This window comes from Elgaria multicarinata, chromosome 9 (genome assembly GCF_023053635.1).
Source record: "Elgaria multicarinata webbii isolate HBS135686 ecotype San Diego chromosome 9, rElgMul1.1.pri, whole genome shotgun sequence".
NCBI classification, from domain to species: Eukaryota; Metazoa; Chordata; class Lepidosauria; order Squamata; family Anguidae; genus Elgaria; species Elgaria multicarinata.
In genome coordinates this window covers 33444699-33468448 of record NC_086179.1, presented here as the reverse complement: position 1 = coordinate 33468448, position 23750 = coordinate 33444699, and the positions used below count along the sequence as shown (strand labels likewise).

The following is a 23750-nucleotide window of genomic DNA, read 5'->3' as shown; positions in this document are numbered from 1 at the left end:
TGTTTTAATCTCCATTCTGATTTTTTAAGTCTTCAAGTAATTTCTTTTATTTTCTTTGTTTATACCTGTAACAAATTAATATCCGATTTTATACACAGATCACAACCCATGAAGGTATATGGGAGCTCAATTAAGTAGTGCCATGCAGGATTGGCAGTGAGTTTTCCACCAGTGCAGAGCTTAGCACAGAATGTGGAAAGGTCTGGCAAGAATCCAGACAGCAACAACCTCTGCTTAAAATAAAGACATAAAGTAAAGCAAGTTTCTAGCCTTCATGGCAATGGAGATATGTTTGAAAAGGGGACTTCTGTGTTTTGCATGACTGCGTACTCAGCTCCCACACTCTTCATTCCCTGATGCCTGAAAAATTCATTGTATTTGTTTATTTTTGAATTCCACCTATATCCTGCTTTTTCTCACCAAGACACTCAATGCGGTATACCTAAAGTTCCAGGGCAGTTTCCCATCCAAGCAGGATAATCCCAATATACTCTTGCTGCCCGTTACTTATCTATACTTCCCTCTGCTCTGCCAGGGGGTGTCTATATGGTCTGTTTACCTCATCATGGCTGTACAGTGGCACTGCATTGTTTATATGATGCAGCCACCAACTTGCAGCCACACTGGGCTTTTACCCCTGAAATCACACTTTTTCAGAGTGTGGTTTTACCATGATTTTTCTGTTGCTCTGAGGTCACCACAATGTTTCTCCGTCTGATGGTGGAGGCCTTGGTTTTGTTAAGCCCAGTGGTCATTGCTGGGGGCAGATCCACGCCCAATTGTGATTTCCCCCCACTCCAGCCATCCAGGGTGAGTGCAGGAATGCAGGGCAGGGGGCGGGGGTTGGGCTTGACAAGCTAGCTGAATGGCCACTGGCGCTGCAGTTTTCCATCTGGATAGCCCACGCTCCCACCTGCCATCTCTGAGCTTCATCCCACGTACCTGTTCCTTCAAATTATCCCCTACAGCGCTAAGCTGTCGGCATTGTTGTTGTTGCTGCTACTGGGCGGCAATGATCCTTTGCATACCAGGAAGTGGGATTAAGGGGGGAAATGTAAAAAAATCATAAAAAATCAACGGATGACCCAATCTGATTCAAATTTGGTATGCTTAAAGCTCTCCTTAATATCTATTACTGTGCCAATTTTGATGTCTATCTCTAAAGCTTATGCAGATGTAAGCATTTGTTTAATTTTTCTTTAAAATCCTGTTCCTGTGCTCCAGTGGCCACTCGGAAGATACGCTCAAAATCTGGTAGCTAAATATTGCACTTCTTTTGGCTTTATAGCACAATTAAAGCAGGATGCATGGGAGCACTTCACAGTCAAAGTAGATTATAAGGTGGAAAACTTCTAAGTCCTTTGCATGCAATTCGCAGTGATTGCACAGTATAACCCTGGTGTGATAAAGCTCTATATGTATAAGTTCTGCTTTGCAGCAGCAACGCTATAGCTTTTTGAGGGAATCAGCTACAAAACCATATTGTATAGACACCCCACCCCCAGTCTTCACAACCAGGGTTGTTTCAGCAAGATGTTGATTGATAAACATCCAAAATAACTTCCTTCTGTTTACCTCTTTCCATCTTGCCTTTCTACTTCAAAGCCCCTTTCATGGTTCCTTCTCCACCTTGTCAATACACACATCTCCCCTGTTTTCTTTTCTTTTTTTGCCTCAGGCTGTATGGCTGCAGCCGCCAGGAACCCGTGGTGGAAGTGTTGTCTTCAGGCCCCGTCATGTCTGTGGTGTGGAAGAAGGGGATGTATAGCTACTATGACCCTTTTGTGCTTTCTGCCCAGGCTGTGCCCTTGGAAGGTGAGCAAAGAACCCGGGGAAGCCCGAGAGAAAGGAGAGAGAGAAGGAAAAGAGAGTCCTTGCCAAGCCATTAGCTTCCCCACCATCCATCACTGTATACATTTTAGTCTTTGTGCCACCAATATCATATCTGAGATGTAGCACCGCTGCTGTTGAGTAGGACTCAGCAACATTACACAATAGTCTGGTGCGGGAATTAAGTGATGTTTGGAAGGTAACTTAACACTAAGATAAGAGCAGCCATTATCCACTAAGACATAAGACAAATTGCTACCTTGTATTAAAGCTAGCGACTGAGACAGATGATTGTGCTGTAATTATCCAGACTAGACTCTCAGCCAGAGAAGAAGGGTGGCTTTTGGAACTGCATAGTTCGAGCATTGCATCAATTACATCTAGAGGCTGTCATAGATCAGGCCATGGCATCGCTCCTGTGGTAGAGCATATGTTTTGCATGCAGCTGGTTCCAGGTTTGATCACTGGCATCTCCAGTTAATGTGATTTCAGGCAACAGGGCTGGGAAAAATCTCAAAAAGCCAGTATCAAGGGTAGGCATGGTTGGGTACCTGCCGTTGGCAAGACCCCACTGCCAAGGGCCCCCTGGGGGTTGCTCCTCTTCTTTACCACTGCAGTCTGCTTGTTCACCTGATTCTCACTCTGGCCCAGGCAATGATGGTGATGAGAAGGAGGAGCAGTAGATGCCACTGGTGACAATGGCAGTGAGGAGGGAAACTCACTGAGTGAGAGGACCCATTGAGCATGTCCCAAGGGCCTTCAAAAACCTGGTGCTGACCCTAGCCTGAAGAACTGCTGCCACCACCTGTCATAGGAGTCGACAATACTGAGTTAGACCAATTGTTTGGCATATGTGCGCACATGCATGCATGCATGGCTACACAGAAGGGGCAGTGCAACCCAAACCAAAATTGGGTAAACAGAAGGGAGTCAGGTTATTGATCCATATTTTTCAGTAGTATCTGCACCAGCATTTATCAAACTGATGGGCTCACCAGTGGGAGTCAGCCCCAGTTTCAGGTGGGCCTTAGTACTGCAGCCCACCCAGTATTTCCAACAGGAGGGAAGGAGGAACGAAACTGGCAGCATGTGGGGATAGGTTACAAGTTAAGTTTGAAAGGAGAAGGGGAGAAAAAATGACAGTAAGGATGAGTAAGGATACTTTGAAAGGCACATGGGGGTAAAATAAAATAAAAAGTTTTCCTCTTAGAGCCTTGGGATCAGCAAATTTTGCCTGAAGTGGGGAAGCTGAGGCATGATACCTCCAAAGCCAATGTCTGTATTTAACATGAGGAAAGCTGAATTATGGAGCACCTTACTACAAGAAAGTCACTCCAGCAAAGAATATAGCAGTTTCCAAAGGGGGATTAGATAGCCATATAAAATTGTATTGGTAATTGCCAGCTGATTATGCCAAACTCTGCCACCATTTTGTGACTGGAGGGCTTTCTTCGCAGTGCCGAGTTGTCACCACTCCGCTGCCAAACCCCACGGTATCGTTGGTGCAAGGTGGCAGTGAATAATCTAGATGAAGGGAAGCAGCATGGGCTTTCTGGCAGCCATTAGGCTTGCTGGGCCCACCTCCTGCCCTCTGCCCAAGCAGACGACAACCAGCCAGAGGTCACCATCTGCCCAGCCACACCTCTGCTGTGACTCCAGAGCAAGCATAGACAGTGGATGTGCTGTACTCACCTCACTCCAGAGAAAAAAGTCAGGATAAGTATAATCGATGCAGCGCCACTGCGCACCCAACCCAGGGCTTTCCGTGCATTTAGACAGCTCCAGGCTCTGCCCCTACACTACTAATTTGTGACTGGTGGGCCTCTGTCATTGCTAGTAATGAACAAGAGCATCAACAGAAGAACCATAATGATTTGTCGCTAGATCAGGTCAATGGAGGTCTTGCCCAAGGGACTCACAGCCTAGTTTGACAGCATCCCTGCGAGCAGCCCCCCAACCTCTTCTGAGTCAGAAGGTTTGACACAAGCAACATGGGTGTGTGGTTCAGTTGGCATGAGCACAGGTCTCTCTTTTCAGCCTGCCAGGTGAATCTAACACTGCGGGAAAGCTGGGAGCTGCAAGGGAACATCAAGACTCCATACTACCCCAGTTACTACGCACCCAATACACAGTGCACTTGGCACATGATGGTGAGACCTTGTCCTTTCCGAGATAACACTGAGCTGTGTGTACCTTTCCATCTAAACAAGAAAATTAACTTCTGTACCACATTAACTCAAATATTATGAGCAACATACATCATCATCATCATCATTATCTCCATCCTGCCTTTCCTCCAAGGAGCTCAGGGCAGTTTATTTTATTTTTTTCCTCTTTCTATGCCTCCCTCTCTCACACACAAACACACACACACACACACACACACACATGATTTTTGCAACAACCCTGTAAGGTAGTTTATATTGAGAGATAGTGACTGGTTGAATGTGACCAGGTTGAATGAGGATGTGGGCCTTCTTGGTGATAATCCAAATTTGCCTGTTTTCCCTTGTTTTGCACATGTTCTTTGCACGTTACCAATGTTCTCATTGAAGGTACTGAGTTTGCATATGCTTTCCCCCTCCCCCTCCTTCTTCCCATGCTTTGCTGCTCTCGTTTATGTATTTGAGGCCTATGGTAAAGCTACTTTTAATGATTGCGCTGTAACAACCATTGCCATTAACACGAACAGCAGCGATTCCATCTTTGCAGGTCCCATCCCTGGAATATGGAGTTGTCCTTTGGTTTGATGCTTACACTCTCCGGAGACAGACGTTTGACCTGCCATGCACTCAAGGGCAATGGACCATCCAGAACAGAAAGTACGGAAAGGCAGCCATCATCTCTGTGGTTAGAGGTCTGGCTCAAAATGGCAATGACCATTTCAAAGCCATTTCACTCGCATTGAAATGAGTGGTTTCGATTCGTCCGTTTGGGGGCAAAATAAATAAGCATGTCTTGCAAAAACTCTAAGAGACTTTATATGATAGCAGACCCAAAGCCTTCAATGGTGCCCCATGCCATATTCATCTCTATAGCCCTGGGACTGTAGAGGTGAAGGACAGCAATATGCTGAGAAAAATGTAGGCACTTTAAAAATGTGAAAATAATAATAATAATAATAATAATAATAATAATAATAATAATAATAAATAAATATAATAATAATAATAATAATAATAATAATAATAATAATTGGGGGGTGGAGGACAGAGATCAACCATGCAATCCTATGCATGTCTAATCAGAAGTAAGCCCAGCTCTATTTTATGTCCTTCAGTGAAATTGCTTTCTTCATGTACCCTCCTACTCATTTCTTAGTGAGTTGGAATTATTTCCCAGACTTCTGTTTTGTTCCCCCCATCACTGCCCGCTACCCGTCTCTCAAGGAGGCAGCTGCTAAGAAACGTTCTCTCCATCTGCTCTTCTTGCGTCATCTCCTCCATTGCTTTCAGTTCTTCTGGTCCTGTACTTTTAGCAGCTGCACAACAGGCAGAAATTCAAGAGATGCATGTTTGTTTTTTCCTTTTCATGACATCTCCAAGCTGGGTAAAAGGCACTTGTTAGATCTGTGTCCATAATGATGTTTTTAAAAGCACTGAGCCCCTGTCGGGAGAAAAGGAGGCATTCCTCATTTACTTTAAACCAGATCTACAGGAAAATGAGGTTCATGTGCAAGTACCCAAAGCAATTGGGGTTGTTTTCTATATGCATTGGCAACACTGCCTAAATGGAGGCTCGTTATGTGTGGGTCAGTCCTAAAAAGAGATCCAAACTCCAGTTTGATCTCATTGCTGATAATTAATTCCTTCTCCTTTTTCAGAAGTAATATCACAGTGTCAAAAGCGTAGTCTTCTTTTCTCAGGTCATGACTGCTGCTCCAGTTAAAAATCACCTCCTGTTCTGTTTTTTTTAAAAACTGGCCAGAGATGGCACCAGCATCCAAATTTTGGGGAAGCAGCCAGGGCTTCACTGGCCCAAGAGGCCCCACCACTGATGCCAGGCCACGGTCACCTGGGCTGAGTAGCTGGGCCTGGGAGACAACCACCAATCAAATTTTTCCCCTAAATTGGGGGATTGTGGGTAATTATAATGGCAGGTGGCTTACTCTCTCCTATTGTTGCCTACTTCCTCTGCTGCCACCACCTGGGGCCTCTCAAACCTGGAACCAGCCCTGAATCTGGCCTTTGACCAACTCCCACTTCCCCAATGTCCAAACATCTTTTCTTCTGAATTCCCACCTTACCTGAAGGAAACACTGTTGACTTTGGGGATGTTCTGCCTGTTCTACTTTTTTCTTTTCTTTTCTTTTTTTGAAATCAGGTTGTGTGGCCTGCGGACTTTGCAAGCCTATGCTGAAAGGATTCCTGTGGTGTCTAGTGCTGGAGTCACCATCAACTTCACTTCTCAGATCTCCCTAACTGGACCTGGAGTGCAGGCTGCTTACAGCCTATATAATCAATCAGACCGTGAGTACAGCCTCCAAACCATGCAGTTCAGCAGCTCGGCTCTTTCCAACATCACGAAAAAATCGAATCACACCTTGTTTTTCATAGGCATGCATACGGAATGTGGCAGGTGTGCCCAGGCACACCCTAATGTCTCCGGAGCCTCTAAAAATTACGTATTTCCTCCCACCACACAAAAGGTAGCCTTGAATTAAGAGGGCCTTTAAGGCCCTGGTTGGAGCAGAGGATGGGAAAGCACGCTTTCCAGGGCTTCCAGAAAGTGCATATCCCCACCCCACCCCACCCCGCAACAGACTTGATTACAGAACATCAATATTCTTTAGTGGCTAGGGATAGTTTCCAAAATGGGTCAGAAATCTTTATCTCTTGCATGGCTGCACCAGACCTTAGCAGGCCCTTGATATGACAGTGCCAATGAGCTTCCCAAGTGCCAAACTGATCCTGCCATCACTCCAACCACCACTTGGGTGTGCCTGGCATTGTTGCTTGCTGCTGCCACTGTTGTTTGCTGGATTATGTTTGCTGCACTGGACATTGCGTTTTGAGTGCCTACTCAAAAAATGGCGCCTACTCTTACTGGAATGCAGCCTGGGCAATGGCTCAACTCCACCACCACCCATCCAAAAGTGCTAACACTACCTACTGGCTATACAAAACTATCAAGGGGAAGGGGGAGTGTGTGGTGGCAGCAATGTCAACAAACACAGCACTGGATAATGGAACATAGGTGAGAGCCATGATAGTGCAGTGAGCAGGGTTGGTGGTGGGCCCCTCTGAGTCTTGAGGCCATTGGCAGGTGCCTGATCATGCTGATCTCTGACGCCAGCCCTGGTCCTCTGCCTTTGGAATTTGACACTGATCAAGTTAGTGGGAGAAACAAAAGGCCACTGGAAGCACACTGTTTCTTTGAGAGTCCGATGCAAGACTGGAGTCAGAGGGGTCAACTACACCTAGAGACCTTTCGAGGGGGGAGGGATGACTGCGGGGTTTCCAGCTTTCAAGATCATCCCTCACGGGGCACACACAAGAGAAGTTTCCTGGGAGTAAAGGAGAGCTGTTGCGGAAGGACATGCACCCCGTGATGGTGCTTCCAAACATGTATCGGAAGAAGTAGGCAGGACTGGACAGATGGGTATGGGAAATGGATTTTATTTTTTTATAACTCCTCTGGGATGCGCAGCAGCACTAATACACAGAAACACAGGGGGGGGGGACAGATACTGTGTCGAAGATGCACTCCTGCGCATCAATCGATGCCAAAACATGTTGATAGCCAAAAAAATACTGTGCCAAAAATGGCAGCCGCCCACCCCCACACACATCTGAAACCACTGGACATGCCCCTGACAGTGGGTTGGCTGTTCACCAAGCTGGGAGCTTGCGCCAGACAGCAACAGCTTTGGGAAGGGGGGGCACACCAGCCACGGATTTCAGGATCATAGTGATAGAGCAAGAAAAAACATGGCAAAACCAGTCTGCAGTATTCCTGGATAACTGAGGGATCGTCCCTAGATCACCGTGGGATTAGGTGAGCGTCATGTGTCGCAGTAGGGATGACCTTGATATTATTCTGGAATAAATGGCTGGTGTAGACAGAGAGAGAGAGAGAGAGAGAAGAGAGAGAGAGAGAGAGAGAAGGAGGATAGTCCCAACATTTTGTGGCTCGCTTGCCACACACGCACCCCAGCAGCCATTTTATGTAAGAACCACAACACTTTCCTAAAATGACAAAAATGCCCATATTCCTAAACTGGGTGGAGTATAACTATTATAATTCATAGTCAGCGTTTCAGTGTTCTTCACCTTCTGAAATGCATTTTGGATCTCAGGATCCTAATTCCTCACCTGCTACTACATGAATTAAAAAGTGTTCATGGACTTGACAAATGCCCCCTTGAGATAACCATGCAAGGCAGATAGGAGGAACTGGAAAGACTGCAATCCAGTATTGATGATGATGATGATGATGATGATGATGATGATGATGATGATGATGATATTTATATCCCACACTTTTCCCAGTACTGGGCCTCAAGGTGGTTTACCAGACTAAAACATGTACAATTAAAATATATAAATATAAATTACAAAAGTTAAAATAAAATTAAACCTACAGTAAAATTAAAAACATGTTAAAAATTAAAAAAAACTGTAATGGAATGTCCAATGCGACATCCCCCAAAAATGAAAATTTATTCATTTATCATTAAAATGGATATGCCACCCTTCTTCCAAATGGAACTTGAGGTGGGTTAGATACAAACCTAATACGCAACGTTTGAACTGAACTTCACGTACTAAATCAACTCACATTCTTCTCTTTTCTTTTTTAAAGCATGCCCCAGAGAGTTCCTTTGCTCTGTGAATGGGCTGTGTGTGCCAGCATGTGACGGGATCAAAGATTGCCCCAATGGATTAGATGAGAGAAACTGCGGTAAGTGGATACATAGCCAGGATTTTCGTGTCTTTCTTCCACACCACAGCCCCTCTTCATTAGCCAATGACTCTCCGGCTCTTCCTTGGCCAGAAGCGTTGGTCTGCTAAACCCCAAGAGCAAGCGTGCTGCTGAACATCAGCCCTGGGCACCAAGTTCCTCATATGGCCACACCCCTTTCTCCCTGGTCCCACCCCCTTTCTGCAACCTCCATCCATCTGGTGGTTTCCCAGATTTTGTGCAGTGTACCCACCCCATTCTAAATGGCTGAAATGCCCCTCTCCTAAGGCTTCGTTACTGGCAGTAACAGCTTGAAGCTAAACTATGCTGGGATTGGTGGGGGGGAGAGGGCACTCCTTTTGCCTTCAGCCCTCCCCCTTTTGCTTCAGCCATCGCTGTCCATCACTGGAACGTGCCCCCACCTCGAAAGGCTCTCTGAAACAAGCCTGCCAAGAGGGAACTCCAGACGAGGCAGAACCACTCAGGAGCTAATAGGCTCTTTGCTGTGTATATTGTTTTATACTGCATACTTTTATCTGTACACCACCCTGAGATATTAATGATATAGGGCAGGATACAGATGATGATGATGATGATGATGATGATGATGATGATGATGATTTCCCACCCATGGGCCCTTCAGTAGCAGAAATATTCCCTCAAGCCACATCTTCATTCGAAAATCAACAGGGTAGTACACCTAGGGAGAAATCTTAAGCACCCAGGAGGGTGACCTGGAGGCCGTTAGGTGTTGCAAATCTTCACGAATGCAATCAGAAAGGCACCAACATGATTTCCTTGTTTTAGCAAGGAATATTTTTTTTAAAAAAAATGGCACCATAACCAGCATTAGACAGTAGTTCAATTAATAATATCAGAACAGATTTTCCAACACATAACAAAAGGTTTAAAAGAAAGAATGGGAAAAAGAAAAACATAAAATAATTCGTGCTATACTGTCCTAGCCTATAGGGTTGGATTCATGCCACCCAGGGTTTTTCTTGATGTACAAGTAGGGTGGCCACTTATGCATCAACAAAACACAGGAAATGCATCACTCCTGGAAAGAAAGAGAGAGAGAGAGAGAGATTGCCCCTATTTTCATAAAATTTGCATATACGCTCTTGCAATGGGGGTTGATGGCTCTGATGTCAGTAGATTGGTGAATCTGCTCTGGGTTTCAGTCAGAACCAGAACTAGAACCAGTCAGAACTCTAAAGCTCCTTTGGATTTCTGACTGGTTCCGAATGAAACCCAGAGCAGATTCACCACCCCACTCACATCAGAGCCACCAGCCTCCATTTTGCTGATGAATACATACAGGTGGAAATTTAGAAAAAGAATGACTATAATTTAAATGGAAAAGCAGTTCATCTGTCCATAATGGGGAAGACTGTCCAGTTAACCACTGTGCCTGCTTTGTCTGCTGCCCAGGTGCAAAGGGTGGACGGCTCCTGCTGTCCCTTCTCAGGAGTTCTTTGTTTATATAGCAGAATTGGACTGGGCAACCCTTTAAACAGAGGATGCCTTCAGATAAAGGACTGTCTTCTGCAAAGTAGGACACAGAGCCACCCTTATGTACAAATGCTGCTCGATTAGAGCATTGGTCCATCTAGATCAGCCTTCCCCAACCTGTTGCCCATCAGGTATTTTGGACTCCAGATCTGAGCAGCCTCCATCAGCATGGCCAACAGCCAGGGATGATGGAGTTGTAATCCAAAACATCTGCGAGGCACCATACTGGGGAAGGCTGAACTAGTTCATTCCCAGTTGCTTGACTGCCTGCAGCTCTCCCATGTCTCCATAAATAGGCCCTAAGAAGCATGTGAAATATGGTGCTCTACTGTTGAGTTCTGACACCTACTGGCAGGAGCCTGGAGATGAAATGGGTTTGTTTCAAGCCCTTGAATGACAAAGTGGCATGGTGGTGATCTTCTCTGGCCAAGGGGCCCTGAAATTGCCACCCACCACCAGAGTATGTATTTACTGTTGAAATATTAATATCCCACCTTTGTATTTGGATATGGCATTTTATGGCATTATGTTTGTAAGCCACCCAGAGAACAATGTGATTTAGATGGCCGAGGTAAATGCCATAAATAAATAAGTAAATAAAATGTCAGCACCTCAATGCAGCCTGCAAGGCAGGTAACTAACAGTCAATGCAAAGCCATTTCAAATAACAGACCTTTTTGAGGGGAAAAGCCTCATCAATAATTATTGAAAACACACAACAAAGGGAGACCAGGTCTCATGAGGCTAGAAAATAAACATTGTATTCCAAGCCCAATGCATTTTGAACACTTTTATTTCAGGGTCTTCCTCAATGGTTATGGCCTACAGAGATGTCCCCTAGATATGTCTCCAAACCTTAAACACTGGTCAGTGGCTCGTAATGTGTTGGGCTTCAATTAAAATCTTTATTTTCTAGCATCCTGAGATTTGATCTCCCTTTGTGGTGGTTTTGTATTAAACATTTTCCAGGTTTTGTTTGTTTGTTTTGCATTTCTCATTATTAAAAACAGCAAGCAGCCATTGTAAACCTGAATGAAATAATAATCCCTTCCTCAACCCACTCCCAACTCCACCGCTCTTCAACACTTCTTTACCCTCTCCCTTCTCACTCAGTCGTCTTTTCTCATGCTTTGAAATTTGCCAGTCTGCCCTGCAAAATTCCAGTGCCAGGAAGACAGCACCTGCATTGAGTTCTCCAAGGTCTGTGATAAACATCTGGATTGCATCAATGGAAGTGATGAAGAACAATGCAATGAAGGTACGGGGGCAGGAACCTATGCTAGAATTTTGGACTGGAACATTGGCATCAATACTAGGATGTCACCAAACTGTTCCCATCCACCCCACCAGGAATATGCATCTTGCCAGTTAGAGATGTCTGGATTTTGTGAAATCCAACCCCTGTGTGTTTCATGGATTGTGTCGTGTTGTTTGTTCCAGCATCCATTCACAGACGGAGTTGAATTTTCTTTTTCCTGCTATACAGAAAAATACGCAAATAATTTCGTGAAAGTGTTCGCAACATTCATGTAATTTAGTACGTAACATTTAGTGTATTGTCCCCCATTACATTCAACTTTTCACCATGTATATTTTCCAGAATGTCATATGTCTCAGCAGAAATTTGTGTATATTCCTACGAATGAATTTGCATAAATTTCAGGGAAGTAATAATAATAATCCAAAAGTCTATAGACTCTGCACAGCCTGAGGAGGCTGATCTGTAACGAATTCTGCAGGTTGAATTCTTGGAAATCTGAAATCATATTAGTCCATTTCAAATGTCTCCAGCAACCCTACTTCCAGTTATCATAGGTTATGGATATTCTTCTGAGACCCAAGTTGGAAGACGATGTCAAATGTCATTGTACTGCTAGTGGCATTTTATTGGTAGCAAATAGCTTTAGGGGCAAAGAGCAGCTGTGGGGGATGGTTTTCAGTGGAAAAATGGCATGGGGGAAGGGTTAAACCCATTTTCCACCCACACTGCAGTCCCAGTCTAGATTGGTAGTGTGCTCAGCTGCTTTTTCAAAAGAATGGGATGTGGCCAGTATTAAACACTTTAGTAAAACACTCAAACACACACACATTGTCTTTAAAATAATGGGCCTGTTCAGACAACATGCTAAGTCAAGTTTGGTCCACTAACCCTTTTGCAGCAAATGGTTAGTGAGCATGTTTAAACTGTGTTTATGTAGCAGCCATGTTTAGGAATGGTTCACATGACACACTAAGCCATAATGTTTCGCTCAAAATGGCTTAACCATGGCTTAGCATGTCATCTGAACAGGGTCAATGTGTAGTTTGCCTGGAGAGTGTACATTATCTGTACTATATTATATGAGCTATGTCACACCCAATCTACCCAATGGCCAGTATCCAATACTCTCCTAAAACAAAAGAGAAAAAGTTCTCAAAAAACTTTTACCCTGCCCAACATATTAGGCAGGATAAAAAAAAAATCCAGCACGCCAGAACTTTTTCTCTTCTGCTTTGGGACACACAAGTCCCTTCCACTCTTGCTGTTTCCAGTATCCAGTACTGCCACTCCACCTCCACTGGTTCTGTTGCCACAAGCACCTGTGGAGTTCTGACTGGTTCCAAAGGAAACCCGGAGCAGATTAACCACCCTACTCACATCAGAGCCACCTGCCTTTTGCTGATGAATACATATAGGTGGAAACACTCATTTCCAGAACAGGACTGGTCAGCAAGTTCTCTTCTGTGAGCTCCCCTGATCTGTGCCCTTCAGCTACTTTCCAATGGCTTCAAGAACCCTTACAATACCAGTAGGTTCTGCAAGCATGGAGGTACCATTGGATTACTGCCTAATATTTCCATTACTCCCCTTTTTGCTTTTTCATTTTTCATTTTTTTTAAATCCACAGAGAATTTCATAGCCAAGCATGTAATTTTTTCACCTGCATTCTGAAATGGTTTACCCCAACGAGGGCTATACCACATTGTTTTTTCTGAAAGCGGAGTTTGTTCCTTAATGTAAGGTTCTAGGCCCTTCGGGGCAGTGACGGCATGACCTTTCCCACGTTCTGCTCAGCACTTATCTCACCCCTGGTACTATGTTTCAGAGTTGCAATCATAATAAAGGAAGTAGTGGTCACGGTCGTAACAGTACGAATAACACACAATTTCCTTGAACAGCTCTAAATGTGTCTTTCTAGGAATTCCCTGTGGACTTTTCACTTACCAGTGTGCTGATGGGAGCTGTGTGAAGAAACCCAACCCTCAGTGTGACTCAGTCCCTGACTGCAAAGATCGGTCTGATGAGAAGCACTGTGGTGAGATGTTTATAGGAAAAGGTCCACGTAGCTAAGAGAACTACCGGCAACCGAACTGGAGGAACTCCCTCTACTTGTAATGATAACTGGCAGAGGAGCAGTGTAAAGAAGTTCATTCTATCATGAGCTGTCATTATTAGGCTGCAATCCAATGCACACTTACCTGTGAATATGTTTCATTGAAGTTAATAGGGCTCGCTTCTGAATAAACATGCAGAGGATTGCAGTGTTAGAATCCCAGATGGTAATAGTGATTGATTGCTCCTGGGCCAGGTCTTAAGGGATGCGGCAGCTGTACTGCAATTACAAGCCCTGCTTGGAGGAGACCCAAAACACTTGATTTACATTGTGCTGAAGAGCCTTCTTGCCTTTATTATACACAAATGCTGTTGATGCAGAAAGCCGAAGCAAAATGTTCTGTGGATCTCTGAGAGGAAGATGTACATGAACCACCAACAGATATAGAATTAATTGCCGGTTCAACGTGAGAGGTCTACACCAGCTTTCCCAAGCTGGCATCCTCCAGATGTGTTGGATTACAAGCCACATCATCCCCAGCAACCTGGAGATGATAGATGTAGTCCATCACATCTGGAGGACCCCAGCTTGGAGGAGGCTAGTATGCACTGAGGGAATGATTATTGGTGTGTTTGGTGGCAGGTAGGGAGGGTCACCATTGTCCAAAGAACTGTGGTAGCTTTCATCTTGCTCACAGGTCTCCAGAGGCTAGACATGATTGCTGGGGTGAGAAAGCTCCTCTTAGGATGATGGTGCACACAGTCAACTGTGGCAGCTGCCTTTTCTTTTTTTACCACAAGCAGTGGGCAGTAGCCAATGGTGTCATTCTGCAAACTCAAATAATGCTAGCGGCTCTCCACTGAATCTTTCCATTGCACAAGTGGTAGTCCATTGTGCTTGTGCAACTGATTGCACAAGCGGAATGCACAACAGGTTGCGCAATGGAACAAGCACTATGCACAATCACCTGCACTACTGCGCACGCACAAATGTCACTGTAGTTGGATTCTTCCCCTGCACATAGTTCAGAATCTAGCTTTCACTAGCAAATGACATTTGCACTAATAGAATGAGACAGCTAGGTACTGCCAAGTGCCTCTAGGGCTAAATAGCTGCCATGGGAAGATTTTCCAAAGGAACCTGGGTGAGACCTGTTCCAGATGGGGAAGACAATGCTCAGCTTTAAAAAAACACATGAGTTTATCATAAACATGTAGTTTGGCCCACGTTCTCATGGAGTTGGGTTTTGTTCCAATAAGACAGCCTTCTCCAACCTGGTGCCCTCTAGATGTGCTGGACTACAATTCCCAGCATCTTCAGCCAGCATAGCTGGAAGGTACCAGGTTAGGGACATCTACAAGAGAAAAAGGGGCACAGATGTTCCAAGTGGTTCAGGCATGGTCCGGTTCACATATAATGAGAAGTCACCATGGGTGAATAATTGGGCTGAAGCAGGGGTGCACCATAGCTTCTTGTTTTGTGCAAACCCAACAAGAGTGATGTTTGACAAGCCACCTGCAACCCTAAAAAGGCCCGTGAATTCTGGGTGGCTTGTCAGCCACCCAACAGCTCACCCTCATTGGATTCATACATAACAAGAAGCCCACCATGGCCGAAATATTCAAAATGGCGGCCGCCGCCGCAACAAAATCCCCACTGGGAGATTCAACCATGGTGGCTTCTCATTACATTTGAACCCGGTCTGTGTGTCTCCCCACAGTGTAAGTTTCTTTATTAGTACTGTGTGTAAGAGGCCCCTTTTCTACTTTTCCTTGGAAGGGATCTTGTTTTATTTCCAATATTTTGCAGTGAAAAGGCAAGTTGTGAATAAGGAATTCCTCATCGACTGCAGGAGTGTTTTATATATTGAATTTTTTTATCCCACCCTTCCTCCAAGGTGCTTAGAATGGCGTAGGTGATTCTTTCACCCATCCTTTATCCTCACAACAGCCCTGAGAGGTAGGTTAGGCTGAGAGGTAGTGATTGTCCTAGATTCAACCAATGAGAGCTTCATAGCTGAATAACAGACATTTGAGCCTTGAGCCAGATCTACACAAAGCAGGATATTGCACTATGAAAGCGGTATGAAAGTGGTGTATGGTATGTGTCAATGGGCTAACTGTTGTCAGTGCACTTCAATACCGCTATAAAGCGGTAGTGTGGCTCCTGCCTTTTATATACCACTTTCATACTGCTTTCATAGTGCAATATCTTGCTTGGTGTAGATAGGCCAGTGTCTCTCTTCTCTGACTTTCTAATCACTCCAGTGCCTCTCAGTCGGAGTGCCATCAGATTAACGGGAAGTCCTGCAAGCTCAGATGGATATCAAAATAAACAATCACTATTTATTATCTCTGGTATCAGAGGCAACATGATTCTGAATACCAGTTGTTGGGGAAGATGAACAAAAGAATGCTACTGCATTCATGTCCCGTAAGCATCTGGTTGTCCAATGTGGGAAACAGAATGCTGGACTAGACAGATCTTTGGTCTGATTCAGCACAGCACTTCTGATGTTCTCATCATTTGCTCACAACTTGTTGCCCTGAACTTGTACCTCAAATTGGTGACTGACCTGTTCTTGTGGTTGAACCAGGCTTTGTAATGATCCATTCAGTGCAGGCTGGTGGCGCGAATGTCAGTGAGGCTATGAATCTGCTGTAAGTTTCAATTAGAACCTGCCAGAACTCTGAAGGAGCTATCCAAGATGGTTCCTTTAGAGTTGTTGCTGGTTTTGACTGAAACCCAGGGGCGAATCCACACGTCGCTCCCAGAGCGCTTCTATGCGACCCCAGTGCACCCCGAAAACGATAGTCTGACTTCCCTGTAAAAGAAACAAGGAAGAGCCGTCCATGCCGCCGCCGCTGCCGAGGAGAGCTCTTCGCTGGCAAGGAGAGCTCGGCAAAAGAAGGCGGGGTGAACTTCCTCGTTTCTTTTACAGGTAAGTCAGACTATCATTTTCGGGGTGCACTGGGGTCGCAAAGAAGCGCTCTGGGAGCGACGTGCGGATCCTCCCCCATAATGGTTTCATGGCCCCACTGACATTGGAGCCACCAGCCTCCACTAGATTTATTGCATTTGATACAGTCAACAAGGGAAATCTGAACTGCACCTCTCACTTCTGTGTAGCCATGGCTTTTATGCAACAGATGTTGAGCAATAGCATCAATGAAACCCAACGTGGGGGGGAGGATCAAGCAGTTCTCCTCCTCCAACTTGCCTTTCCTCTAGACTTCCTTTCTGTATTCTGGGTTTTCTCTCTCTCTCTCTCTCTCTCTCTCTCTCTCTCTCTTTAGACTGTGGAGTGCAGGAGGCCCCAACGAACCGGATTGTGGGCGGTTCACATTCTGCGGAAGGGGAGTGGCCATGGCAAGCGAGCCTGCAGGTCCGTGGACATCACGTTTGTGGTGGAACGCTGATTGCAGACCGCTGGGTGATTGCTGCTGCTCACTGCTTTCAAGAAGACAGGTAAATGGGGGTGATGGGAAGGGGAGTTGAGGGGACATAAATAAGAGTTCTCTTTCAGTAAAAGACAGCTTCCTGCATTCCTATGTATGAACATTGCCCTGAGAGTTTCAGCCAAAGGGAAACTCATAAACTGAACAAATAAGTAAATCATTGTCTACTCAGGTCCTCTTGAGAACCACAGAGCTTTGGATGCTTCCAGGTGAGGCTTGGGAGGGCCGTAGCTCAGTGGCTAAGTGCCTACTTTGCATGCAGAAGATCCCATGTTCAACCCCAGCATGTCCAGGTAGGGTCGGAAAAACTCCATGGCTGCCTGCCAGCATCAACAATATGGGGCTAGATGGACCAGTGGTCTCGCTGAGCGTCAAGCAGCTTCCTATGTTCCTACGTAAGCCAATAAAGGTTTGTGTCCACATTACAGATAAAAGAATCTGCTCTGGTTTCTCTCCATTTCACAATTTTCTAATCTTGAGTTTGTTTTGTCCTATTTCCATATCAGTTCGCATTTTTTTTAGAAAAGTCAGCATGAAAATTCAGACACCTTTTTATGCACATTTCTCCAACTACACCTGTTTTTGTTGGGGATGTCGGAGGAATCTGGTTTAAGGCTCAAGCTCGGCAAGTTGTCTCTAGCTCAGCCCCTCAGACACCAGCTCATGGACCAGTGAGCTTGCCCAAAGAGGATTTGTCAAATGAAGAACGTTCTGATTGTAGTACATGCATGCCTTTAACACAGAAGGGAGGGACCAGAGCTCAGCAGTAGAACTGAAGGCCCCGGGTTCAATCTGTGGCATTTCCAAGTGATAGGACCAGGGAGATGTTTTGAATAACCTCTCTTTCGATGAGGTCCTGAAGATCCAATCAGAGTAGACAGTTCTAGGCTAGATGGACAAATAAATTGACTTGGTATATGTCCATTTCCTGCATTTCCTAAACCTGGGGTCTCCAATGTGGCATCCATGGGCACCAATGCGCCCAAAGACATCTCTCTTGGCTCCTGACAGACTCTCTGCCCCCCTCCTGATTTTTATTTTATTTTTAAAGACTTTTGTTAATTTAAAAAAAAAATCGGTAGGCTGGCAGGCTGCAAAGTGAAGTGTTCATCTCCAGCGCCATCTTTATTTCCAAGAATGCCTCTGGGTTGCGCGTCTCTCAGCCTCAACAGTTTGCCTTCTTTGAAACTTGTGCTGCAGCAAGAAAATGCGGTTTTGTGTTTTGGAGCGCAGATCCCACTTATGCATTTGTGAGAAGGGCAAGCTCTCCCGGCCCATGGCAACCATTTTGTGAGAGTGCCCATAACCCTCAACATTCCAAACAGTCCCACTGACCCCTCTCCAAAAGGCTGTGAGTCCTGATGGCTATATGCTACCTCCAGTATCAGTGGCAGTATGCCTACGTACACCAGTTATGGGGAAACACAGGCAGGAGGGTGGTGTTGCACTCAGGTCCTTCTTATGAGTTTCCTGGAGGCAGCTGGTTGGCTACTGTGTGAACAGAAAGCTGAACTAGATGGACCTTTTGTCTGATCCAGCAGGGCTCTTCTTCATATGTTGAGGACCCCTGTCTTAAACCCAGTCCAGAGGGATAAGATGTTGCTGAAACTCTTTCCCACCCTTTTGCCTTGCAGGCAGGCATCCCCTACTGTCTGGACCATCTACCTGGGCAAGCACTTTCTGAACGGCAGCAGCCACAACGAGGTCTCCTTCAAAGTCAGCCGCATCTTGCAGCACCCCTACTATGAAGAGGACAGCCATGACTACGACGTGGCGCTGCTGCAGCTGGACCATCCGGTCATCTATTCCTCTTTCATCCAACCCATCTGTCTGCCCTCCAGCTCCCACCTCTTTGAGCCTGGCCTCTTGTGCTGGATCACTGGCTGGGGTGCTGTCAAGGAAGGAGGTATTTGCAATGCAGCTCTCAGTCTTTTTAAGAGTTCCCGTTTTGAGGCTGAAAAACGAATCTAAATGATGCCGCCCAGCCGGAAGCGATATTGTGATCGCGAGTCGTCCTTGGCTTTTGCAGGAAGGATCATCTGCAATGCTTAAGTAATGCTTAGATTGCCTGCCCAGTCAGAAAACCAACTCGGCTTCACAGAGCTGTTAATATAACAGACTCAAACAGAATGTGATAATCTGCTTTGCGGCAAGATGCTCTAAGGCTCCCCCTAGTGGATCTTTGCATAAAATCATACAAAAGTGATAGCGTATTGATGGTGCTTTGAAACAGAGTTGCCAGATCCACTTTGTTTTTACTAGAACTCCAAGATCCACCATCCACAGCCAGGCACAAAAGTCATACGCTTGGCTTTAAAGAACCAGGTGCCTCTGAGCACATTCTGAGTCTAGGCATTTGTTTTCAGTACCAGAATTGAACTGAGCTCACCGTCCTTTCACAAAAAAGTCCAATGCCTGGTTACCCCAGGCTTTCTTCATTTCAGCAGCTTAATTTAGGTGGGGAAAGGTCATTCTGTTGTTGCTTCTGCTAATCCTTTGGAAATCAAAAGCCCTAGATGATCTACTGCAAATTGCCAAGAGCTCTACCAGTAGATCTTGATCTACGTTATGCCCACCCTTGCTTTAAAAGGTTATGCTAATGGCCAGCTCAATTATCTCAAGAAGTTGAATCAGGGTCGAAGAGAGAAATGTGCAAAGGGTTTTATTGCTGCATGAGAAAGCCCTTGGGGAGAGCAATCCAACGGTCCGTGGGAGAGCATCCCGGGAAACATAGAACTGTTCGCAGTCCCCCTGCCAAGGCAGGATCTACACTACTGCTTTAAAACATTTTATAACAGTAGTGACAAGTGTTGGGGCCTAGGACAGACTCCATATACAGTTTTCAAACCATTTTCAAAGTGTCATATCCTGCTTGGTGTAGATCTGGCCCAAGACTTCGACATTGCTGCAACCTTTGGAGGGGGGTCTCTTAAGTTCTGATCCCAGGCTCTCTCACAGTCGCCATGGAAGGAACCATGTTGGTTGCTGCCTGAAGCTTCTGAGGGAGAGAAAAGGGGGCATTCCACTGGGAAGGGGAGAGGCTAGGATACAAGAAACCAGGGAGACGGAAGGAAGGAACCCTCCAAGTGCCTGAACACAACACTAGCAGTTGGAAAATTGCAATGACTTTTATTCAATAAAAGACATCACAGACTTCCAACTAGCAGTGCTTTTGAGTTCAGGCACTAGGAGGCTTCCCTCCTTCAGTCTGCATAGTGTTTTGGTGCCTCCCCACCCCGTTTGTTTTGGATACAAGAAAACATGTGGCCTCTGCAAACCAGCCCCAGCTCAGAGGCTCAACTAGGGAAAACATGGTAAAAGGATGGAGAGGTCAAAAATCACCTCGGTCACACCTCTCACACTACCAGTAGCAGCCTGGCAGGGCATTGCATACTGGGAAGCCTCCAAGATCAGAACCTTTCTTCTAATGAGAGCGGAATCCATAGAATTGGGTTCTAATTGTATGGTGAGAGCAGAATACTTTACAAATGCAACATATCCAAAAAGCAACACTTTTGGGCTTGTGAAATTGAAAAGGCTAAAAGCGAACGTTGTGCATTTGAGCCTTTATTTTTAATTGCCAGCCTGAAGCCAGATTGAAAAAGGCTGCTTTAAAAAAACAGCAACCCAAGTAATACTTTGAAAAAAGATCATTTTAGTCTATTTCAAGTTAGAACATCTACAAGCAAGCTGTTGATTTTAAAAGCACTTTGAAAATTTAATTTAACTTAAGTGAAGTTAAAATCCTTTCCCTCACTGGTTAGGAAATGGAGAGCATCCCATCCCTCTCTTCCGTGGAATATATGCATCCCTGCGAATGAGGCAGGGAAAAATGATCCCCAGAAGCAAGACCTATACACCTGTCTATCAGGAAGCTGATGAGGCCAATTAAAGAGAAGTTGGTATTTCCATTCCCCTTTCTTTCAATGAACCAGAGAGAGATCATAATAATCCACTACGAAATTCTTTTGCTCAATCCCAATTGACTGTTTGTGAATAAAGAATGAGATGTGTGCTGTGGGGAATTTCCTATGAATAGGATGCTCAGTCTTTTTAACCTTGTAACCCCCCCCCCCCCACAGGCCCCACCAGTAAGATCTTGCAAAAAGCGGATGTACAGCTAGTGCAGCAAGACATGTGCAGCGAAGCCTATCACTACCGGGTCACACCCAGAATGCTATGCGCCGGATACCATGATGGGAAGAAGGACTCTTGTCAGGTAACCCCAAGCAATGGCTTCCACCATGTGCAGAGCAGGCCCTGCCATTAGGCACAATGAGGTGGCTGCCTGCCCTGAAGCAGAAAGTTTTGGGTGTCGTGAAAGGGACAGCAAATTGTTATTGACTTTGGTATTAGTGTATTTTTACTGCCAAGGATGGGGAGAGGTGCTTGTGGGATGTTCTGCCTTATATGCCAAAATAACATGGCAGGCTTTGGTGCTAGGCAACTTGATTTACCAGGGGAAGGGAGTGTAGTTTTTGCTGCTCTGTCTCAGGCAGCAAAATGTCTTGGGCTTACTCTGACCATACAGATGGCCTTCAGCCTGGCCACCATCTTGCGTCCTCCACAATACCTCAGGGATCTTTTGTGTTGTTCCAGAGCACTGATGGGTGGCGGGCAGCGGGAAATGGTGGCTGCCACAAAAAGAGGGGGGCGGCGATAAAGAAAATTCTGCCTAGTGGTCTTCTTTGTCTACAACAGGGGGGGAAACGACTTCTGAAAATGTTTGGGTCAGCTCTGGCCTTGTTTATGTGCAATATATTGCACAGTGTAAGTTGCAACACACATACCTTCCATCTGTCTCCTCTTCTTTCACAAGAAACTAGGGCTGTGTGCAGCATCCCTGGCCTGCTTTGGAGTCTGATTCAGGAGCTCTGAATTGGCCCAGATTCTACTGATAATGCTTTGGGACTGGGTTGACCCACTTCAGATTTGGTTCCAAAGTGAGGTTTGAATGCACACACAAGCGGCTCAACTGTTGCGGCTTCCTGGGTGCCAGCCAAGCAGCCACTCGCTGGCGTCTGGGAAAGCCAGGTGTGAGGCCAACCAGGAGTCCATTAGAAACACCACCAGCTGCAGCAGCCCTCTCTCTGCTCACTCCCAGAACCCGGAATTGCTGCCTCTACCACCCACGGGACTTACCTTAACCATGCATCCTTGATTGGAGCTGCCATTTTGAATGAAGATGGGGGCCCTGTGCATCTACAGTGGCAAATGGCTCTTTACGGCCACCGTAGTTGTGACCATAGATCTATGAAAACTATAGAGCCCCCATCTTTGTTCAAAATGGTGGCTCTAAATGAGGATGTGTAGTTAAGGCAAGTCCCACAAGTGGCCAGGGCAACAGTTATGGGGGAGGGAGGGGGCAAGCAGGGAGTCCAATGGATTCCTGGTCAGCCTCACAGCAGGTGGGGGCAACAGCTCACCACTGCCCCAAATTGGGCCAAAGTGCCCCAAAGGTTTGCGACTGGACCGATCTGGTTTGGGATGCCTTTTCCTGATCCAGTACTGCTCCGGGTTCATGCCAAAGTGGGACAAATAGACCCACTTCAGCTTGGTTTCTGGGTTAGGCCCCAGGACAGTGCATAGCCCTACAAGAAACATCCTTTTCTGTCCTGTTGATTACTTTGTTTCTTTCTCCTAGGGTGACTCTGGAGGACCTCTTTCCTGTCAGGAACCCAGTGGCAAATGGTTCCTAGCTGGCGTGGTGAGCTGGGGAATGGGATGTGCACGGCCCAATAACTTTGGTGTCTACACCAGGATCACCAGTGTGATGGAATGGATGAAGCAAACAATGCTGAGCTGAGCCATGCCAAACCTGTTCCTTTCCCTACAAGGCTTCACAGGTTGCATGGAGGAGCCACTTCCAGTCTTCACCACACATCTCCAGTGTCCTAAATTACAGGGATATCCCACATTTGGCCCAAGTCCCACCTGATATGCAAGTGTGGATCATCAAGGACATTTCCATGTATAACAGAATGAACCACTTTAAAAAAAAATACCATGTAAAACCAAAATAAATCCAGCAGCAATTACAGACCAGGGAAAGCCTGGGTGAAAAAATGTTTTTTCAGGGGGCATTTAAAGGATGTTACATTTTCCATTTCCCGAACTACATAAGGGCTCTTCATGGCAACATTCCATTCATTTTGGCATGACCAGCAAGACCTCCTCTGAAGGTCTTAAATGTCATCTGGGTGTATATAAGGGAAGGAGGTCTGCTAGGTATCCTGGTCCCGAGTTGTTTAGGACTTTATAGGGTAATAACCTTGTAGGAGGCTCAATAGCTAATAGGCAGCCAGTGTTCTCCTGAGAAATGACCCTTCTTAAGGATGCATTTAGATTCGGAAAGAAAGCAGCAAATGCACCATGTTTACCATAATTATTCCTTGTTTGCACCAGTAATGAACTTGGTTTGTCTACCTAGCACCCCACCATGCCTTTCTTCACAGAGAATACCCATGTAGTGCTAGAAGCATCTCTAATGCCACCTCTAGTAGCAAGGATGGGCAACTTATGGCCTTCCAGATGTTTGGCCTATAACTCTCATCATCCCTTCCCACTGGCCAAACTGCCTAAGGCTAATGGGGGTTGTAGGCGAAAACAACTCCCGATTTAAAGGACTGGCAGTAGAACCAAGGTATTCTGATAATCCTAGAATTGGATCGCTGAATGCTCGTCCATTAGTGGCCATGTTCACACTTGGAAGCTTTTGTGGAGTGGCACA

The 23750-nt window shown here is 45.7% G+C and overlaps 1 protein-coding gene across 1 annotated transcript in view; it reads left to right on the top strand.

Annotated features, from left to right (window-relative positions):
- TMPRSS6 (transmembrane serine protease 6) overlaps window positions 1–23065 on the top strand; it is a 41115-nt gene extending 18050 nt beyond the window's left edge. The window contains exons 8-18 of the mRNA XM_063133488.1: window positions 1679–1815; window positions 3868–3980; window positions 4543–4652; window positions 6154–6299; window positions 8635–8733; window positions 11393–11506; window positions 13428–13544; window positions 16859–17030; window positions 18655–18926; window positions 21103–21239; window positions 22665–23065. Of these exons, the coding sequence (XP_062989558.1) occupies window positions 1679–1815; window positions 3868–3980; window positions 4543–4652; window positions 6154–6299; window positions 8635–8733; window positions 11393–11506; window positions 13428–13544; window positions 16859–17030; window positions 18655–18926; window positions 21103–21239; window positions 22665–22826 (1579 nt within the window). The 3' untranslated portion in view covers window positions 22827–23065. The remainder of the gene's footprint in view (window positions 1–1678; window positions 1816–3867; window positions 3981–4542; window positions 4653–6153; window positions 6300–8634; window positions 8734–11392; window positions 11507–13427; window positions 13545–16858; window positions 17031–18654; window positions 18927–21102; window positions 21240–22664) is intronic.
- Window positions 23066–23750: the final 685 nt, after the last annotated feature.